Here is a 20,451-nt window from a genome sequence, read left to right as displayed (position 1 = left end):
CAGAAGCAGCACTACTCAACTCCGGAGAATCACCTTGCTCAGAAATTTGCTTTTGAATATCGGCAAGATGAACTTCTGCCAGGTGGATATTAGAATCAATTCTGCCAAACACGTTTTTATTCCAATCCCTGAGAATAGGCCTAAGAGTGTGAAGTTTATGACATAATAGTTGTGCAGGAGGAAGCGAGATGTGCGATGCAGTCCAGTGGTTGGCAATAACTCCCTTTAAATAATCATTAGTGGTCCACATTGCATGAAATCTGAACCTAGCAATCCTTGGTTCCCCATTTCTGCATTGAAGAAGCATCGGACAATGATCAGAACTATACCTTGCTAAAGCTGTGCAATAGATAGAGTCCCAAGAATCTAAAAAGCCCTCTGACACCAAAGCTCTATCCAGACGACATTCAACATGAGCCGCCCCATGTCGACCATTGGACCAAGTAAACCTCTGACCCAAAGTATCAATATCAATAAGATCACAATCATCAATAAAATTCCTGAATTCCCTACAGGATCTAACAACAGGAGAGGGACCAAGCTTCTCATGAGAGCCCGTAATAGCATTGAAGTCCCCAAGCACCAACCAATTATTATTTGGAAAGGCACAACTATAAAGAGAATACCACAACTCCCTTCTTTCCGAAGCCAGGTTACTACCGTAGATAAAAGAGAGCAGAAAAGATTTATCACCCAGCTGGTGCTGAACAGTAACATGTTGAGCATGCGAAGAATGAAGAGAAAGAGAAGAAGCATGCTTAGTAAGAAGCCAAAGAGTCGGAGAATCCTTATCATTCCAAGCATAAAGAGAAAGTCCCAGAGATCTCCAAAACGTATCAGCAGTGTCACTAAAACAAACAAGAGGTTCTGCAAGACACAAAAAATCAGGACGATGTTGTAGGCACAGAAGCTTCAGGGCTCGTTGAGTGCGATCATTACCGATACCCCTACAATTCCAATACAACACAATCATTGAAACCGCACAGGCGGCTTGCTATGTCGTTTACCACTTACCTCAAGGGGGATGATGTTGTCTTTTTACTTCTTCCTTTTCTGGACTTTAGTCCAAGTATTTTCCTCTGTAACATTAACCACCTGCAAACAATCACTGGTTCCTGAATGCTCAATGGTTTGCAAATTAGGAATATCAGAAACCTGAATATTGGGTTGAAGGGTTTGCCAATCCAAGACTCCCAACTCTTTATCAAGTTGATGAGATGGAAAGCCAAGAGTAGGAGAGGCGGGGGCCGTGCCAGAATCAAAGTCAAGAACCGACTCATTAATCCTGACCGAACTGTGAAGTACCATCTACAAGTCACAGTTATTAGGTTTGTCAGATTCCCCATTGGTAGGAGCCCCTTTAGAGGGTTCACCAGTATCCATGTGAACTCTTAGCTTCTGTTTCCAAATCCGAGTAACAGACCTACCTCGGGGCTTAAGAGATCCCATCTTCTGCTTCCCATTTCTTTGCTTTAGCTCAACATGCTCTTCACTACGAATGTTCCTCCTACAAGCTCCAGCAGAATGGCCAATGGAATGGCAAATGGAGCATAAATCCGGAAGTCTTTCATATTCAAGGGAAATCCAGTGCATTGAGGTATCAATATCCACCCTAAGCTTGTATTGAATTTCCTTAGAAAGCTCCACATCAATCAAAATACGAGCATAGTGACCCATTTCACCCTCCACAGTATTCTTATCAAAACGAAGGGGCACCCCAATCGCTCTTGCAATGCTTGCCATGATCCGCTTGTCCCAGAATTCCCAAGGAAGATTGTAGAATCTTACCCAGACTTGAGCAGAAGTGGATTTGTGCGAGTCCGGGTTAAATCCCGGGCTCCAAGGAATGAAGCGCATAATCCCCGGTCTAAGTGCAATGGCACCACGACTCCAAATAGATTGGAGAGTCTCTACGGACGAAAGAATGATGTGGTAAAAACCTCTACCTAGAGAAATCAATTTCCAATTAGAAGAACAACCCCAAATAGATGAAAGTTTGGCTTTCAATTCCGGCTGTTTCCATGGAGTTTCTCCTTTAATAAGAGTAATACGTCCGATAATAGAATATTTACAAAGATTGAGTCTTTCATTGTAAATATCCTGCTGAATTTTGACGGCTTTAAAACCGCCTTCTTCGGTTATAAGAGATCGATCCACAGGGGGAGGATCATCCGGAGAAATACCCGCCGAATGAGCATTACCAACAAGGGTAGCCGCATAGGACTTAGGTCCAGAAAAAGGTCCGGGCCTCAAAGTAGGGCTTACCGCAGCTTTACTAGATCCAGGCAAAGCATTTTTCAAAAGCGAGGATCTAGAAAAAAGGTAGGCAATGGAACAATCAATTTCCATCAGATTTACTAGAATCAATTAACCAACAATCCTTATAAACCTAGCAAACAAAAAGCAGCCAACCTAAAATTAAAATCAAATTTTTGAATACAGGAGTCACAAATCCCAATCTCTTCCACTAGTAATTTGTCTTATTGTCTTATTAGTTCCTATAACGATTATATTATTATTAATATTGTTTTTATTAAATTAAAAAGCTGTTCTTAATAACAGCTTGCAACAGCCGCAGCACCATGCAAGCGGAAAACGAAAAGGGGCGGCGCAGCGGCAAAGGGAGAACGACGGCGGTAAGGAGCAGGGATCCGCGGCGGACGAACTCGGAAGGACGACGCCAGGCAGGCGGCAGGCGGCAGTCGCAGATCCGCGAAGGAGAAACCACGGCAAATCATACGGGAAACCGCACCACCCACATCAGGACGAGGACCGCGGCTAAGAGAGGCAACTATAGGGACGATCGGAACGACGACGAGTGTGGAGCGGAGGAACGGCAGAGAATAGAAGAGCGGCGGTAGACCCAAAAGGAACCAAACCCTAGCAGAGCCCAGCCTTTTCCTTTTCTTTTTCGACTAATGTCCGATCAATCTCATATAAGAAGTTCTTGTCAAGGCCGTTGCAACTGCCATTCCTATCTTTTATATGCTGTGTTTTAAATTGCACGATTTTGTCTATAAAGAAATTAACAAGTTCATCGCCAAATTCTGGTGGAGAGAGGATATGGATAAACGGAAAATCGATTAGAATTCGTGGAAGGATATGTGCAAAAATAAATTGGAAGGTGGTCTTGGCTTCAAAGATTAAAGGGTTCTTAATCTGTCCCGGTTTGCAAGGTAAGGTTGGCAAATCATTGAACATCCTCATTAACTATTGTCTTCTCTCCCTATGGCCAAAATTTTTCCTTACAATGACTTTCTTGATGCTCAACCGGGTTCTAATCCATCTTGGGTTTGGAGAAGCATCCTTCATGGGATTCCAGTTCTAAAATTGGGTCTCGAGTGGCAGGTTGATAATGGTTGTTCTATTTACTATTTTTAGAATCATTGCTTCCTTCAAAGTGAGAACCAAAAGCGATGAGTCTCGTCATCTCCTTCAAGTTCATCGGCTTATTAATGCTCAATCTAGTTGTTGAGATGATACTCTAGTGCAAATTTGGTTCCATTCTAATGATGTAAATGGTGTTTTAGGAATTCTGCTAAGCCTCACCAATGCAGCTGACTACCTTCTCTGGGATTTCTCAAAGTGAGAAGAGTTCTTGGTCATGTCACGCTATAAAACGGCTATAGTTTTCTTTCAAAGCACCTACAATAATTCTGGGATTTCTGCTGCTATTCTTCCTGACTTGCAGTGGATAAGGGTATGAAATATTGATGTTCTAAATAAATTAAAAATATTCTTACGGAGTCTTATCTCTAATTGATTACCTAATGTGGATAATCTTGTCCTGAGAGGTATTGTTATGTCTAATGCTTGCTGCTTCTTCTCTTCAACTATGGATGCAATCCATCTTTTCTTTAAATGCCCAATGGCTAAAGTAGTCTAGCTGTTCTTTCCCTTAATGCCTAGGTCTGATGTTCTTCTTGGTAATTCTTGCAGTTTGCTTTGGATTACTCTTCTTTTTGGTTTGGACTCTTTTTCCACTTGATATGAATGCTACTTCCATGACATGTTTTCTTTTATGGGAAATTTAGAAAGCTAGAAATGACTTTGTATTTAATCAGAAGCTTTGGAACACGATAGAAATTGTTGAAAAAGCACGCAATTTGTGCTCAGAATGGGGGAATTATGTCTCTGCTTCTAAAGCAGTATTGTCGTCCCCTCCTGGCCTAACTCGTCCTCAACAAATTCTTTCTTGGGCCAAATCTTATTCTGGATGGGTAAGATTAATGTAGATGGGAGTTTTGTTCAAAACACTTCTACTGGTAGTGGTGGGATTATTGCAAAGATCATAATGGTTATGTTCCTAGTTGCCTCTGCAAACATTACTTTCCCTTACAAGCTAGTCTTGTTTGTGAAGCTCTTGCTATGAGAGATGATATTTTTTTTGAAATTAAAAAAGGAATCCATTTTACTGTTTTTGAATGTGATTCATAGGATGTTATTAATGTCATTAACAATTCTTCTAGGAACAACACTACAACTATTAGTATGGTTATTGATGATATCTTGCTTCTTTCCAAACACTTTCATTTTATTTCATCAAAAAGAAAGAGATAATATTGTAATTGGACAGTTCATGGTTTAGTTACTAAAGCTCCGGTTTCTGATGTCTTTTGTTCTGATGATTTAACTGCTAAGACTTGATTTCTTAATAGTACCATGTTTTTTGTGTAATGCTGATGTATATATATTCTCATATTTGTTTGGGAAAAAACAACATACAAATCATTGAAATTAGTTTTTTTTTTTTAATTTGATGATATACCCTTCATTTTTTAATATATAAATTTTAGATTTGTCAAAAAAAAAAAATTAATATAATGTTCTATATTATTGATGCATTTGTAAAAAAAAATTCTAAAATTTATCTTTATTTATACCAAGAAAAAAAGTTTCTATATCTTATAATTAAACCATAATAGTTAAAAAAAAAAATTAAAATTTTTGTATGAAAAGTAGAGTTTAGGGAAAAAAAATTAATCATTTTAATATAAAATAAGGTTGATTTGAAATTTTAGCTCCTTCGGTTATAAAATTGATAAAAATTAATAAATTAGTTTAAAAGCAATGAGCTTAATTTATTAAGTTTTATCAATTGCTTTATCACTTGCAAACCGAGTTAGTATCTAAACTTTTGATTTGAATTAAACCCACGAATATTTTTTTAATATTATATTATTTTATTAGATTAAAAATATAAATATAGCACGATAACGAGAAGAAATAAACCGTATACCCATATGGTTATTGTAAGATCTATAAAGGGATTAGGGATGTAAATGGGGCGGAGATTACCTGTCCCCGATGAGATCCCATCCCGTTTTATTATGAGACGGGAACGGGGATTAATATGTGCCCCGTTAGCAGGGATGGGAAAGGTATCCCCGTCCCGTGGGGATCCCGAACCCGCCCGTATTGTGTCCTGCGGGGATTCCCTATAGATTACCCGTTTAATTCCTGATAACATATTATTAATCATAGAAAATAAAAAATACGTCTAGGAAAACTTGAACCTATGATTAATCCAATCTAAATTATTTACCTCTATTTTACTCTATATCTATTTGTTCATCATATTCTCATATTTTCTTTTTTTTTTCCTCTATTCTTTTCATTTATTTTTTTTTATATTCTTTTAAATTTAAATGGGTAAACGGGGACACCCGCGGGGTGGGGACGGGGATGAATTTTTATCCCCGTTTGTTTCGCGGGGCGGGTATGGGGATTCCCCGTTTAGTCGGGGAACGGGGATAGGAACTCCAATCCCCGCCCCGTCCCGTCCCGTTTATATCCCTTTTAAGGGATGAAAAAAAGACTATAAAAGATAGAAACACAATAAAGATATAAATCATATTTTTCTTGTAATTGAATCCCGTTGAAAAACCGATGTAATCTATTTTTTATTATTTAGATTTTCCGTACATTTAAATCTGATTTCTTTTCTTTTTGCAATCAAACATATCTATAGATTCCATAGATGTACGGACATGATAAATAAAACTTTTCTACTCTTGCTGAAACGAAGAAAAATACAGCTAACGGATAGATCCGAAGAAAAAAGAAGTTGGATAATAATTCCAAAGGACCTTGACCTTATACGAAGCACGATTGGTTTCCACCTGTTCAAACGACGGTGATTTGGACTGGAAGTGAGATTAAGACTGAAAGATGAAAAAAAAAGCGAATGGATTACATCGTTCAATCCGTCTTTTTCCTCTCTTCGTTCACCGTTTCTTCAAGACTGGTAGCTTCAAAGGTCTTGTTTACGGTACTTGTTATCTAACAAAATACCTGCATTTCAGGATTAGATTTTTGATCATAAAGAGAAGCTGAATTAGGTATCGTGAAATTATATACAAAAATCGTTGATGAACAATGCTTGAAATTAACATTTGTATCCTCTAAATTTTTTGGCAGCTTATATGATCAGTTGATAGTGTGAGCTGCTTTCCAGTTTACATTTTGAGAGCAATACTGAGTAATTATGTGCTGATTGCCTTACAGATATTCAGTGGATCTCATACTCTGTTCAGCTCCAGGATTCACAAGATCAAATTCTTCAAGAAGGTGAGTGTCATTCTCCTCTTGTTTGTTTATTTCTTGAGTGTCTATTCTACTTCCTAATTTACTTTTCCACAGATTCCGTTATTATTATTCATAGTTTAGGAGAGAAAAGACTGCCTTTAATTGTATGGTGTCACCTGATTTTGTGTTCTTTCTTTGGGACTTTAAAGAATTATAGAAAGCAGTGTACTGAAAATGCAATGTTAAATGTTATAATTTGAAAATCTACAAAGTGTTTACTACCATTAGCCTGCCTAGAGGAAACCAGAAAATATCAAACTTAGCTTTAGCTGTTGGCTTTTCTTGAAAGCAAAATTCAGAACTCAATATTGATGTGAATGGAAAATTCCTCCGTTTGTTCTTGCAACATCCTTACCTCTCACCTTTGAGGTTCTAATAACGTCAGTGTGGCCTGGTTTAGCCAATAACTTACTCAGCAGCATTCTGGTAGTTTAGACATGTCTATGTTGGATCTGTTTCCAGTATATGAGAGCTATGGATGTAATATTATGATGCATTCATTCACCACTTTGATTATTTTTATTTATTAGATGAAAGCAATACACAGAAACTACAGTTTGCTCTCTTATTTTGCAGGAAAAAGACTTGTTCAACACTAACAATTAACATTTTTTCCTGTGGCAATCTAGAATAAGCTTCTACTTGAGAGCTAAAGCAAAAGATATTCACCATATGCAAGTCTCACATTCACAATAGTAAATTTAAACATTCAACTTAGTTCTTTCATTTTCACTATTCTAGATAACTTAATAAACAATGATACAGGCAGAAAAGGGAATGATTTAAATCCTGCAAGCTTCCACGCTTCAAGAGACAGCAATCCTTCAATTTCAAACACCAAAGTCAAACATGGCAATGCCTAAAATATTATTATTTAAACAATGAATTCTAATTTTATGTGTAGTCAAACTCAGTTTCTTAAGTTGAATTGTTGATCTCCCTACTTAGAAGCATTTTCTACTTTCTGTTAAGGAAATAAAAAAGTAGGAAGGTCATGTATACAATTAATTCTGCAAATCGAACAAGGAAATTCCATGATTACCAACTCCTGTAATTTGTTTCAAGCTTATCCATTTTTCTTCAGAAATCATTATCTGATTCACTAGAGGATGGAGCATCTGATGTCAAGTGCAGACGGTCTGGGAATCTCACTGGACTTTTAATTGGCTGTACTTGCAGTGACCTAGATTTCGGACTTGCTGCCACATTTTTTGTCTTAATGCTTTTTGAAATGTTGGTGCAGACTTTATCAACCATGTCAAGAAAATCTTTCACAATGATAAACAGTTGCAGACATGACCTCTCATGTTTGGTTGCTCCTGCTTGATAATATTTTGTTGTTCTCTTCACAAACTCCAGAATTCGTGTTTGCTCCTCTTCCACCACCTTAAGCTCCTCCTTACACTCCTCTAGAAATCCTTTCATTTCCCTAACAAAAGTACCCCCTTCTCCATTGTTGTTGTTTGTTATCAGCAGCTGAATTTCTTCTACATGGGTTGCAAGAGAGGAATATGTGTTCATGAAACAGTCATATTCTATGTCGGCTGCTTTCTTTACATTGAACATGTCACTACTCAATCCCCTCAATGCTTGTAATCCTATCACCAGGTACTCTTCGTCTTTGTCTGTATCTGTCAAGATTTCCGAATAAATATTACTTCCTTCTTGACTATCCTTTTTTTCGAAATTCCTTTTTTGCTTTAGTAGAGAATGTCTACCCTCTGATCGAGCTACTTGTTCAACCACGAAATGAAGTAAAGTAGTCTTGCCATCAATGCTTTTAACATCAGAAAGCTTTCTGAGAGTGGTCAGGTTAAAACCTTGTGCATTGCCTCTGGATGTTCCGGCATTCATCCTATTGCCAGCTTTGAGAATGGCTTCAAGAAGTTTTAGGAAGAGTCCTTGGGTTCGGAGTTCCTTGCACCCTAATTCAAGTGTTTGCAAGGCCTCCTTGAAGTGGAGAATTTCTGCATCATAATTTGATCTGAAAAGCATTGCATTAGTACGGACAAATGCTGAAGGAAGAGCTTTCAGTATATGGTAAAGGAAACCTTCAGCATTGGCAAGAGTACTTGGATCGCCACTGAATTGGAGGATTTTGGATTTTTCTTCCTGGGTTGGAGCAATTCTGGTAAGTTTTTCAAGAGTGTCAGTGGTAAGACCATGGCCCTCAAGAAGCGCATCAAGGATTTCATCACGAGAAATTGCTATTGATTTTAGTACAATGGCTGTGTTTTGAGACTTCCGGGGCTCAAGGATGAAAATTTGAGCTGTTCGGGAAGGGCTTGTGCTTGACAAGATTGCATTTCCTTGAGAGCTTCTGCGGTCTGCATGTTTATATCCAAACAGTAATTCAATTTGGTCATCATCAAACCTGAGAAAGAAAAATAAACAGCAATTCATTAGAGGGATGCCTTCTCTGACATGAAAAACTATGAAATGAACTAAATCTGAGAGGAAGAGTTACCTGAGAGATCCATCAATAATCTCATTCCAAACCATCGAATGGTCAGCATTAGCTATAACTTTATCCCAATGCAATGGCTTTAGCTTCATTTGGCCAAAGCTTGTATCTTTTGAGGCCTCTGCTGTTGAACCCTGTGCCCTGCTCTTACTACTAAAGGTGCTTCGTGGTGGTCTGCTTGATGAAACCAGACCACCAGCCATAGGCGGTGGTGGTGGAGGCAAAGTTTTTTTCTTTGCCATTAATGGCGGTAGCATCGGAAGTGGAGGGATGGGCGGAGGAGTTGGCGGTGGTGGGGGAGGAGGTGGTGATTTAGTTGTTTCTGGCACTGCTGGAACTTTCGAAGGTAGGGGAGTTACAATCATCGGAGGTTGTTCATTCGAGGCTTTGCCTTGTAAATCTTTGACATAGACAAATTCTTGCCCCGGTTCATTGACAATTAGACCTTTCACTTTATGAACAAATTCTCTAAACTCTTCACTCACTAGAGCTTCTGCTTGAGAGTTTGAACCAATTTTCTTTCTGTGCCGGCGTATTGCACATCTGTGGCAGCAGAGGAAGATGGTTGTAGTGATGATCAGAGTGATTGCAGCTGTGGCAACAACAGCAATGATAAGATTCCAGCTCAAAGATGACGATGATGATGCAGGCACTGACATTTCAATACTGAAAGAGATTGTTTCAGTTGAAAGTGCAGTGTTCACTATGGAGTATTGCTTAAAGCAAGGAGGAGAAAAACCGTAACAAGAACATCAATCATGGCGGAATCATGGTTCCAGTTTTAAAGAAAGTCAGAGAAACGTTGTTGGCTTAATTCTTATGTTTTTTGCTAACAATTTCAATGTTGCTTGTAGGCTTGTTCTATTGAACTAAAGAAATTACCATAATGCCCATGTTTTGAAGGTGCAAATGCAGGCATATTATTATATGAAACGGCAGGCTTTCGATAGTTTAGCCGTCCTGCCTCAAATATAATATATATGTATGTATGAATTGATTAGGACAACATTGTTATGTATTGGTGCTTGGTGTTCAAAGCATTTGGCAGTGTATGGTTGGGATTATAGGCAAACATGTATGGGAATGGGATGGAGTCATTTAGCATAGTGTCATATGGCAACAACACAATGGTCTAATGAAAAGTTTCTAAAGTCATGCTGTAATTTAATGTTAAAAGATGCATAGATTCCATATTATATTATTTATATTTTGTCCAACAGCTTTTGTTTCCTTGTACACACAATGTTTTTATTTTATGTTATTGGCCCAACTGTTGAATGACTCACGTAATGGTAGTTTATTTACGAGGATAATGTCTAAATTTAGACCTAAATTATGAATTAGTAAAATTCTAACATTATTTGATTGTTATATTGAAGTTTTCATTTTCTAAAATATTTATTATATTCTTAATATAGTTATAAACTGGATGTGCTAAATATTTATCGGACCTTTAATATTTAATCGCATTCATTTCTGTCTCATGAACAAAATTTATCAGCTCAACACCAAAACAAACCATTCTTTCTGGAGGATTTGTCAAATTTTTATTGGGCTCTTAATATTTCGTATATTTTTTTAAATCAAAACAAACCATTCAATCACTAAAGTTTTCAATTTAGTACAAATTCCTTAACTTTTTTAAATCCTTATAACTTTGGAGCCTTGTGTAAAATGATGTTTGCACACCCTTATAAAGGACCATTTGTGCCACCTATAAATTAATTACAAAAACAATCTAAAATATTTACTATGTTATGTTATTAGTTGTGTTAAGAGTGTTAATAAGCTAGAATAGTTCACAAACTACTCGAACTAGGGATCAACTCAAGACACTAACAAGCCTAGTCTGAATTTCTTTGAGTTCGCTTAAAAACTCGGAATAAACTTGATATTGTAACCTCAGTAATTGTATTTGACATATTTTATAGGTACTCTCAATTTTTATTGTGTATCTTCATTTAAATTTGTTGTAAATCATATGTTAAATTTGTTTTTTTTTTAAGTTTAAAGTTGGTGTTTTCTTTATTAAAATGTTGAAATTAAATAATAAAATATCAAAATATGTAGATTTAAGTAAAATTTTCAGCTCAAGAACATTCTCGAGTCGGGCCTCAAGCCGAACCTATATTTGGTTCTCTCGAACTGGAGCCTATCCTGAATTTTCAGCTTCGATCTCATCCATTTTTTGAGCTAAGCGAAGCCTATCCAGTCTCGATTCGGCCTGTAAACGCCCTTAATTGTGGCACGTTACATGATACAGTAAAATATTGATTTTTTTTATTGACATGGTATGTTGAGTTGATGTAGTGGCATATTGATTTAAGGACATGAAAAATAGTGTTAAGCAATTTTTATGTTTTTTATTTACCATATAAAACACATTACCTCTTTTACAAAAAAAATATATATTACATTTAGAAACCACATTTTTTTTATATTTCCCTAAAATAAAATGTCAAATTAAAGTTTTAATTTTTTGAAATATACTAAAAATTGTCGTATTTTGTAAACATTTACTTAAAAAAACTTACACATCAAGACTCATTGTCTATAACTGAAAAATAAATATTTTTTTGCACAATATTATTTAAACTAATTTGGTGTATATATAGAATTGAATCCATGTCTAATGATGCCCCCTACCAAAGGGCTCAACTATCAAAATCATAATGTTATTGTCCTTAAATCATAATCAAATCATCTTAATTCTGGATCTTTGATTTTGTCATATCTGCCCTTTGCTAGACAAATATTAATAATATGGTGAAGCCATCCACATAAAATAGAATGATTGATTGTGCTGTGAAGGGGATAGAAGATCTTACACAATCTTTTTTAATATCTTGTCTAATTCCCAACCTAATTGCATTCAATTTATTCTATCCACACACTATTTCCAACAAATTACTCTATCCATTTTCCCACCTAAATTAAATGAAACTTTTAATTAAATTAATTTATTAACATCGTATCATAACCACGGTTCGAATCTTGTCAACCTCTTTTATTAATGACATTTCAATACATAATACACATTTTAAATCTAAGAGGCATTTGCATGCAGGAGTGTCAGACATTAATATAAAAACTATTATTGGACTATAACTATCAGATTAAATTTTTAGTTCAATTGGTTCCATGACTGATTTCGAAGCTTCTTAAATCAAGTGGTCGTTGTCAGATATTAATATGAAGCGGACTTTTAACTATCAGCTTGAGCTTTTAGTTCAATTGGTTTCATCACATGGTATCAGAGCCAATTTGACCAAGTGGTCTAAAGTTCGATTCATGGCAATCTTATTTGTTGATTTAATTGCATTACATGATAATATAGGCATGTGTTGTGCACGCTTCAAGCCCAATGGATATTTACGTGTGGGTTTGTGTCAGATATTCATATGAAGTAGACCTAAATTTATGGACATTTGCATGTGGATCTGTGTCAGATATTAATATGAAGTAGACCTAAATTTATATTTTTATTCTCTTAAAATCTCATTTCAACTGGTTCACTTTAAATGTTAATTTTACTTGTCGGTTTTGAACATATAATATACCGTTGGAAAGCTTTCATGGCATAAAATATTAACACTACTAACCTTAATATTTTATTTCTCTTTTCAACAACACATAACTGTGACTCTTTTTTTTTTTTTTTTTTTTGTATAAATGATCAATTTGGTCTTTAAATTTAGATTGAATAGTGAATTTAGTTCAAAACAAACTTTAAGTATGAAACTGATTTCTTAATTTTGTTATGAAATCAAGAAATTGTTATGAAAGAGAATTCAGTAACGATTTATAATGACGTAGAGACTATGGCTTACTTTCTTTTTTAACAAAGTGAGCTTGTGTTTTTTTTAAGTGATGGCATATGTTATGTAAAAGTAAAAGTATAAGATTTAAATTTTCAAGTGTCAATTAAGATAAAAAAAGAAAGAATGAAAAATTCCCTTATATTTTTAACTTAAAGTGCTTTTGGGTTCAAATACCTAACTATAAATGGAACAATTTTAACCTCAGATAACAGAATAGATAAAAGAAACTCTTATCTGGGCCAAAGGTGGAGACAAGGGGGTGCCGAGGAACTCCCAATCTTAAAAATAACATCCCTTATAAATGTGATTTTCCCTTACTCCACATGTGGAGTGTTAATTTCATCCCACCAGATGAAGGGTTATCTATTTTTCTTTTTCTTTTTTATCAACCTTAAGCCGTTTAAAACTTAATAGGAAAATTAAATTTTAAGCCTACTCCATACAGACAGTTTATTTTTAACAATCCAAATTGTCAACGATTCTGCCATTGTTGAAACCCGTAAGTTCTTGTGTCTTGTCTTTTTTGTTTAAATTCCTTCCTTTTCTGTATTTAAATGGCTCCCTATTCATCTAAAAACGTCCCCAAGAAGGTTCATGCTAACAAACAACCTGTCAATATTGATGTTGGCGATGTTGAGAAAATTGTAAAGCCTCGTAAAGTTAACCCTAGGGTTCTTAAGCAACCTTCCACCTTAACTGCCTTTCACCCTAGAGCCATTGAAGAACAAAACGATTGGCTCCGCCGAATGACCATTTCACTTCTTGAAAGTAATGAAATGGCCCATCCCCCCCCCCCCCCCCCCCACCAAACAGAGGGAGATGAGATTTATACTGCTCGTAAGCGTTATGGCCGTGCAGACTGAATTTAATCTTTTCCCTTACCAAATTACTCCTAACGCTTGGCTAAAACTTTTCAGCTTTGACAAAGTTTGCAGCGATCTTGATATTGAGTTGACTAGACCTCTTTTTTGAAGTTTATGATATCCAATGAAGAAAACAGATGAAGATATGGTTTACTGGACCCTTTCTAGTCGAAGACGACCCTTCTTGATAAAAAAAAAAGGTCCAAAGCGTTAAAAACTTCAAACCAAAATGGTTCTGGATAGATCCGAATGGAGTTGACCCAAACAATCCATATATTCGGGGCATTCCCTTCGTCACCAAATGGAATGAAAATCCTAAAGAAAAAGCTCATCGAAACCAAAGAGAGCGTTAAGCCCCGAAGAAACAATAGATGCCAAACTGATCAACGCCTACAAACTTTAACGGGAGTACCAAGATATGATAGATGTTATCTGAACCGAGGGATACACATTATTCTTTAGAATAACTAAAGGAATTGCATATCTGGGGTCTAAATAGTTTGCTGCTATAGAAGGTAGATTTACTTTCATTCTTTTGATTTTTGTTTTTTCTTCTTTGTCGCAGGTAATTCTAATCAATGTCTACTCTTCATGATCAAATCATAGCTCGTCTCAAGAAAGTGAAAGCTGAAAAAGCAGCAAAGGCTGCAACATCAAAAGGCTCCTCAAGCTCCGCCACATCTAAAGTGCTGAATGTTCCGCCCCGAAGTGCCGAATACAATTGTCGAGGCTCAAACAAACATCTGCCGAGACACGAACATCTAAAGACCTAGAGGTGCAAACGAATCTGGAAACTTCCATTGCTCTCAATATTATGTCTACACCTCCTCAACCAAACCTTACTCCAGTCGAATCTCTTCTGTTCGGCTCCACAACTCCCTTGAATGAAATTGTTGTTTCTAATGAAGGAATGCCACCTTCACCAGGAAAGTTCAGGGATACTCAAAATTTTCAGAATGCCGAACCAAAAGAGAATGTAGTAGTATATTCAATACCCTCTTCACCTGAACCTGCCCAAGCTAAACAAGTTGTTGTCCCAACTCAGGATGACAGTTCGAAAGGGCCTGAGCAAGCCAAACTCAAAGGTAAGCTTCCAAAAAAACCCTCCAACACAAAAGATTATTCTGACTATCCTGATTCAGATATATATGATACTGAAGAAGCAATTCAAATGGAAGAAATGAACCAACAATTGAGCCAGAACTTCCATCTGAAGAGAATTCAAATTCTAGTTCCCGAAGACTCCCACTTTTCTATAAAGCACCGAAGACCTATTGAAGTGAGAGATCTGAAGGAACCTGTGACCAAAAATCTATACAAGGAAGAAAGAGCCCGAACAAAGGCTAGCTTGAAATACTCTCTTCCTCTTGGAGTGAATTCAAAAACCATGAATCAATTTACCAGTGAATTTAGCTTGGAAACACTGGAAACATATGGTAAATATGATCTGCTGCATTTCTAACTTTATTTACATACTCACCTTTTTTTATCAAATTCAAACTTGAATTTGAGCCTCGAATTTCGTAGTTGTGGCACCAACTCTTCGGAGAGAGTTTGTCATTGTGCATCCAAGGCATAACCGAAGACATTGCCTGTCTATCGGTTCTGCTTAATGATGTAGAACTTTTTGACCATCTGTTTGCGTATGAATCTGCTCAGGAAACTTTAGCTCGTAGCGTTACCGTAAGTTTTTCTTTTTGTATTTCTTACTTATTATTTTTTGAATTCTTACCATAACTTTGTGTTTTAGGACTTGTCTCCGACCACCTTACTAATATAATAATTCAAAAATTGGTCATCAAGTATCATAAACAACAAGAGGAGATTGCTAGCCAACCTTCCATTATTGTCGAAGCTCTCCAAGAGTTGGATAACATGAGGAATGAGTCGGCAGCATCCAAAGATGAAGTCGTTAAGTCACTTGATGTTGTGACCGAAGCAAAATGATGAGAAAAACTTGCACTTCAAGAAGCCTATGGTGCAAAAGACTTAGAGCAAGTGATTCAGGACAAAAATGAGATTATCCGAAAGCAAATACAAAACTTGCAAGCTCTTCAGGACCAGTACGATACTTTGAATGAAAACACTGATAAGTATTTAAGAGCAAAAAACAAATTTGAGGCTGACCTTGGTGCCTTAAAAGACAAATTGATTCAAATGGAAACTGCTTTGGCTGCTACAAAATCCGAAGCCATCTTAGAAAAAAATAGAGCTGACATAACTCATAAAGGAATGAGGGTGGGTCAAAGTTCCAACATTGCTTTGCGGAAAAAGATAGCATCTTTAGAAGTAGAAAAGTCTTCAAACGAAGCTACTTTCGCCCAACAAATGAAGGATTTGAAAGAGCAAATGAACATCACTCTTGCTCAAGTTACCAAAGAAGTAAAACAGCTATGACTTAGTCGATCGCTGAAGTTTAGAGTTTTATTTCTTTGGACCTTGAGGCAGAAATATCTCGATACTGATTTTGACTTCTGGGTGAAACTTTTCCCCCCTGAAGATGAAGATTATCCCGAAGATCCGGATGAAGGATAATTTTTTGATCCTTTTTAAGCTTGTTTCCTTTATTTGTATTTCGTCATTTTAATTTCAGCAAGGCGAATGTACAAGCATTTTTAGTTATATATGTGAATGTTTGGCTAAAATTTAGTATCATATTAGAATGTTTCGACTTAATGATTATAACTAGAATCCTTTTAGCATGCATAGGGATAGTCTTTAATATAATAAAAAAAGATTCCAAATACGATTTTACGATAAAGGAATTGTACTTGATTGTTTTCGACTGCTAAAAAAGTAGCATTTATAAAACTTAGACTACCAATGGGTAGGTTTATCTGAATGAAAGGTTACATACTACCGAAAGGTAGGTATACTGGTAAAATTTTCTCAATGAAACTGCATTCAAAGTCTAAGAATTGATATACTCTTCATCTCCCGAAGTCGGTATGTATGTGTGCCAACACATTCGCATTTATGGATCTCTTGCAGGCCAACTCGACGAGCTGGGCAAGCTAACTCGGTGAGCTCGCACTTTGTTTGGCTGACAAAGCTAGTCTGGGGTCCAGCTCGACGAGTTAGACCTGTGAACCAATCTAAATTGACTGGTTCAAGACCAATATAATTGCGATTCAGTCTGTTTCGATTAATTTAAATTCCCGTAACATTTGATTTGGTATTTTAAGGATTGCTTTGCCTATTTAAAGACCTTGGGTGTTCATTTCGAAGGCACCATATAAATTATCCATCAATAGTTCATAGTTCATAGTTTTTAACCTAGTTATTTGTAATTTGCTTTTAATCCACTGTCAACTGCATAAGCTCTATAACCCTTGGGAATACAATTTCCAGCAAATCAATACTGAATAGAAACTGAGTTTTGGAGGTTGGAATCGAGCTAAAACATAGGCTGTAAAGGACCTTGTTGATCGAAACAAAGATTAGAATTTGAAGATTGAGTATCATGTGAGATTTTGGGATGATATTTGCTTGAAAAAGATGCTTGGTGGGGCCGGAATAATTTTTAAAAAATGACTAGTCGGAGTTGTTTTGCGACAAGAATTAATGTGGAAAATTAATTGGAAACAATCGAAATCCTGGTTCTGGGCTGAAGCAATCGATTTGAATCGATGGAAAGCTTGAAAATAATGTTTGGAAATAGTCTATTGATAAGTGTCCAATTCAATGTTCAAATGTCCACTTTAGTGCTAGGTTATTTAATTAATTTGGTGTTATTTTGGGTATTATTGCTTGTTTTGGTCTGATTTGCCTCCACAGGACTCAAATGATTAAAAGGAGCAGAATTGGACTTATTTGAAACAAATTTGGACTAGAAGGGAATTTGGAGCTGATTCGGAGGAGCTGAAACAAAGATAAAGTTAGTCTTGCCCAAGACTAAGGATTTCGGGAATTGCAGATTCCAGAATTGATCAGGACTCTCTCTTATTCTATCAAGAATGAACCTGGACAGTTGGGAATGACTAAGCATGCACGAAATTAGAAGATATGATAGATTAGAAAAGATATTGATTGTATTTTAAAAACAAAAACTATCTTTTTGTTAGCTAATTTTTAGGAGAGGCTTTTCTCTACAAAAGGTCTGATTTACGTTCTTGGAAAAAGGTTCTTTTTAGGTTTTATTTTTCAGTATCATTTTGTTCTCTTTTTGAAACAGAAACATGTGTTCTTCCATGGTTATTCGTAGCTAAACTTCTATATTTGGTTAAGGGTTAATTCAAAAGAGGTTTTTCTTCATTATTGTGAGACTGTTGTGCTTTAATTATTCTTATTATTCTACCGTTTATTTGTTCATTGTATTTAGGGATTTATTCTCAATTGATTATTCAATCTTCGAATGATAACTGCATGTCGTTCTTTGAATTGGATTTCATACGGCTGAATTGGTAAAGTTAGAGTTTTACCTAAATGAACCAATCATAGTAGCAATCGATAATATAAATTGAGTTAGTTTTGTATTTGAAAGAATAGATTCAGATTTGACAACCTGAGATTTTCTTTCATGTGACATTAATACAAAAGTAATTAGGTTTATTTGAGTCGAATGAACAAGTAATTTAGTTTCTAAATCGTCGACGCTGAGTGTCGGTTGGCTAAGGTCGGGTTCTTCTAATTCATCAGGCTGTCAATAGATTAAATCTTGACCGCTGAGGCAGGATTATTTATTGATTAGGAACTGGTTATTCGCGCGTGCTTGACCAGTTTAATATTAAGGAAGAATACTCCAAACCGATCCGGTATGTGTATAAGAGTCTATTTTATCTGTCTGTGATCGATACTGAGTGAATTACCTACCTGCGAACCCCCTTGATCGGATTTCTCCAAACATTGTTTATAAAATCATATTTACTCTTGCTGATTTTATTTTATTTGAAATTCTCTTTACAATTGGTTAAATCTCCAAATCAAAACCCCTTGTTTATTCACTTTGTTTATTTATCAAGTCATTATTGTTTTGAGTCAGTAATATTCTCTTGGGTTCGACCTTTGCTTACCCTTGTTACAAATCCATATTTCGGTCAAGTAAAGTTATATTTATCTTTGGTGGTTTCGACACCCATCATCTATAAACATAAAACAACAGAAAGTGAAAGTTTTGAATGTTGCAGTTTATCAACTGGAGTTTAAAGCTAAACAAGAAAATAATAATGGTTTTAGCGATATTTTGCAAGTATGTTAATTTTCAACCTTGTCACGTGTGGTTAGGGTGCGGGCGTGCCATAGAAATTATTTCTCAATTAATATGGATGGTTAAGTTTTATAGATTTGCGTGCCAATCTGACGAAACGATTGGCGATGGACGCAAGGATTGAAAAAGTCCCTCTTGGATCTCTTGCATCGTTATAAAAACTTTGCTAGATAATTTAATTCTATTCAAGCTATTGCGAATAAGTAAAATATAGGTAAATAAAGGAAATTAAAAATATGAAATTAACACAGAATTTGATAAAAATAGGTATTTATTGATATAAATGTAGGTCGAAATACATATATTCAAAGTAAATAATGAAAATGATTACAATTGAAATAGTTCTATATTAACATATTGTTAAATCAATTGAATTGAGAAAAATAAATTAATACATATGAATTGAAATGTAATAACAAATGAAATTTAACGATAAAATCTGAGCCACAGTTAGCTATCTTGATGAGGGGTTGAATTTGATGTTGACTTGAGATTCACGAACACCATCGTCAGTTGACAAGGAACGAGGTTGACTTTGGTAACACATTTCTGATTCGAGTGGAAGATTTGGCATGACTTTAGCGGACACGTATGGGAGCTTATGAACACGAAATTAAGTAAAGTAAAAGGTTAAAATCAAGTTCATGTAAACATCTGGGATAGAAATGAGCATTAAGTACTTCGGAATGTGAAAATGCAAAACATGACAGATTGTATGAAAAGATGGAAACATGACATGTAAAATGTTTTAAGGCGCAAAGATTAGCTTGTAAAATTGGTTTCCGGACATGAAATCAGGTAAAACCAAATGCTAAATTTAACTTGAATAACTGAGGAACAAGTGCTTAGAGGGGATCGAAAGCAAAAACAGACTTTAAATGCTCTGGAATGGGATTGGAAAATTACTTGGTAGATTGTGCCAAAAGCTGAAAACGGGATGTATAAAATGTTTTAGGGTACAAAGTTTAGCTTGTAAACTAGGCTTCCGGATACAGAATCAGGCAAAACGAAAGGCTAAATTTAAATTCAGGAAGTTAGGAACAAATGTTTAGAAGGGATCGAAAGCAAAAATGGACTTTAGACGCTCTAAAACATGATTGGAAAATTACTGGACATATTATGGTAAAAGCTGGAAAATAATAATTGAAATGAGATTCTAACTAATGAATTGATGACTTTAGGCTTAGAAATTATGAATTAAATGAAATGAACTTGAAAAAGAGCTATTAAGAAATTGAATTGAAGTTAAAACAAGCTAGAAAAATGAAATTGGAACTAGAAATTAGGAAGAACAAAACTAAGAACTTTAAGAACTTGATATTTGGAGGAGAGATGTAGGAAGCTTTGTGGTGTGTTGATTGAGTGATTTGAAATGGAGCCTTGGTATGCTATTTATACCATTTTGATGAGGGTAAATTGAGTTAATTAGCCACCCCACTATCTTTATTTTTCTCTCACATTTTACCCAATATCTTGCCACAACACCTCACTACTTCTAACTAGACCTGG

General features: G+C 35.8%; 1 protein-coding gene and 1 long non-coding RNA gene across 2 annotated transcripts; one reads left to right on the top strand and one right to left on the bottom strand.

Annotated features, from left to right (window-relative positions):
* Positions 1 to 6,044: 6,044 nt before the first annotated feature.
* LOC136231221 (uncharacterized) lies at positions 6,045 to 6,571 on the top strand. Its single transcript, XR_010689731.1, has 2 exons — positions 6,045 to 6,341; positions 6,421 to 6,571. It is a non-coding gene; the product is annotated as an uncharacterized lncRNA (long non-coding RNA).
* A 1,097-nt stretch (positions 6,572 to 7,668) lies between these two features.
* Positions 7,669 to 9,711, bottom strand: LOC136218014 (formin-like protein 4). Its single transcript, XM_066004739.1, has 2 exons — positions 9,056 to 9,711; positions 7,669 to 8,962 (listed from the first exon to the last, which is right to left on the bottom strand). Exons 1-2 carry the CDS (start codon positions 9,709 to 9,711, stop codon positions 7,669 to 7,671), a joined length of 1,950 nt encoding a protein of 649 aa, XP_065860811.1.
* Positions 9,712 to 20,451: the final 10,740 nt, after the last annotated feature.

Source organism: Euphorbia lathyris, chromosome 1 (assembly GCF_963576675.1).
Source record: "Euphorbia lathyris chromosome 1, ddEupLath1.1, whole genome shotgun sequence".
NCBI lineage: Eukaryota > Viridiplantae > Streptophyta > Magnoliopsida > Malpighiales > Euphorbiaceae > Euphorbia > Euphorbia lathyris.
Note: the sequence above shows the minus strand (reverse complement) of the source record. Positions and strands in the feature narration are given on the sequence as shown.

What these genes read in the sequence shown, in the direction of transcription:
- LOC136218014 (XM_066004739.1), bottom strand. Translation starts at nt 9,711, where the DNA reads ATGTCAGTGCCTGCATCATCATCGTCATCTTTGAGCTGGAATCTTATC. An exon ending in ATTATTGATGGATCTCTCAG is followed by an intron (nt 8,963 to 9,055) that starts GTAACTCTTCCT and finishes TTTCTTTCTCAG; the next exon opens with GTTTGATGATGACCAAATTG.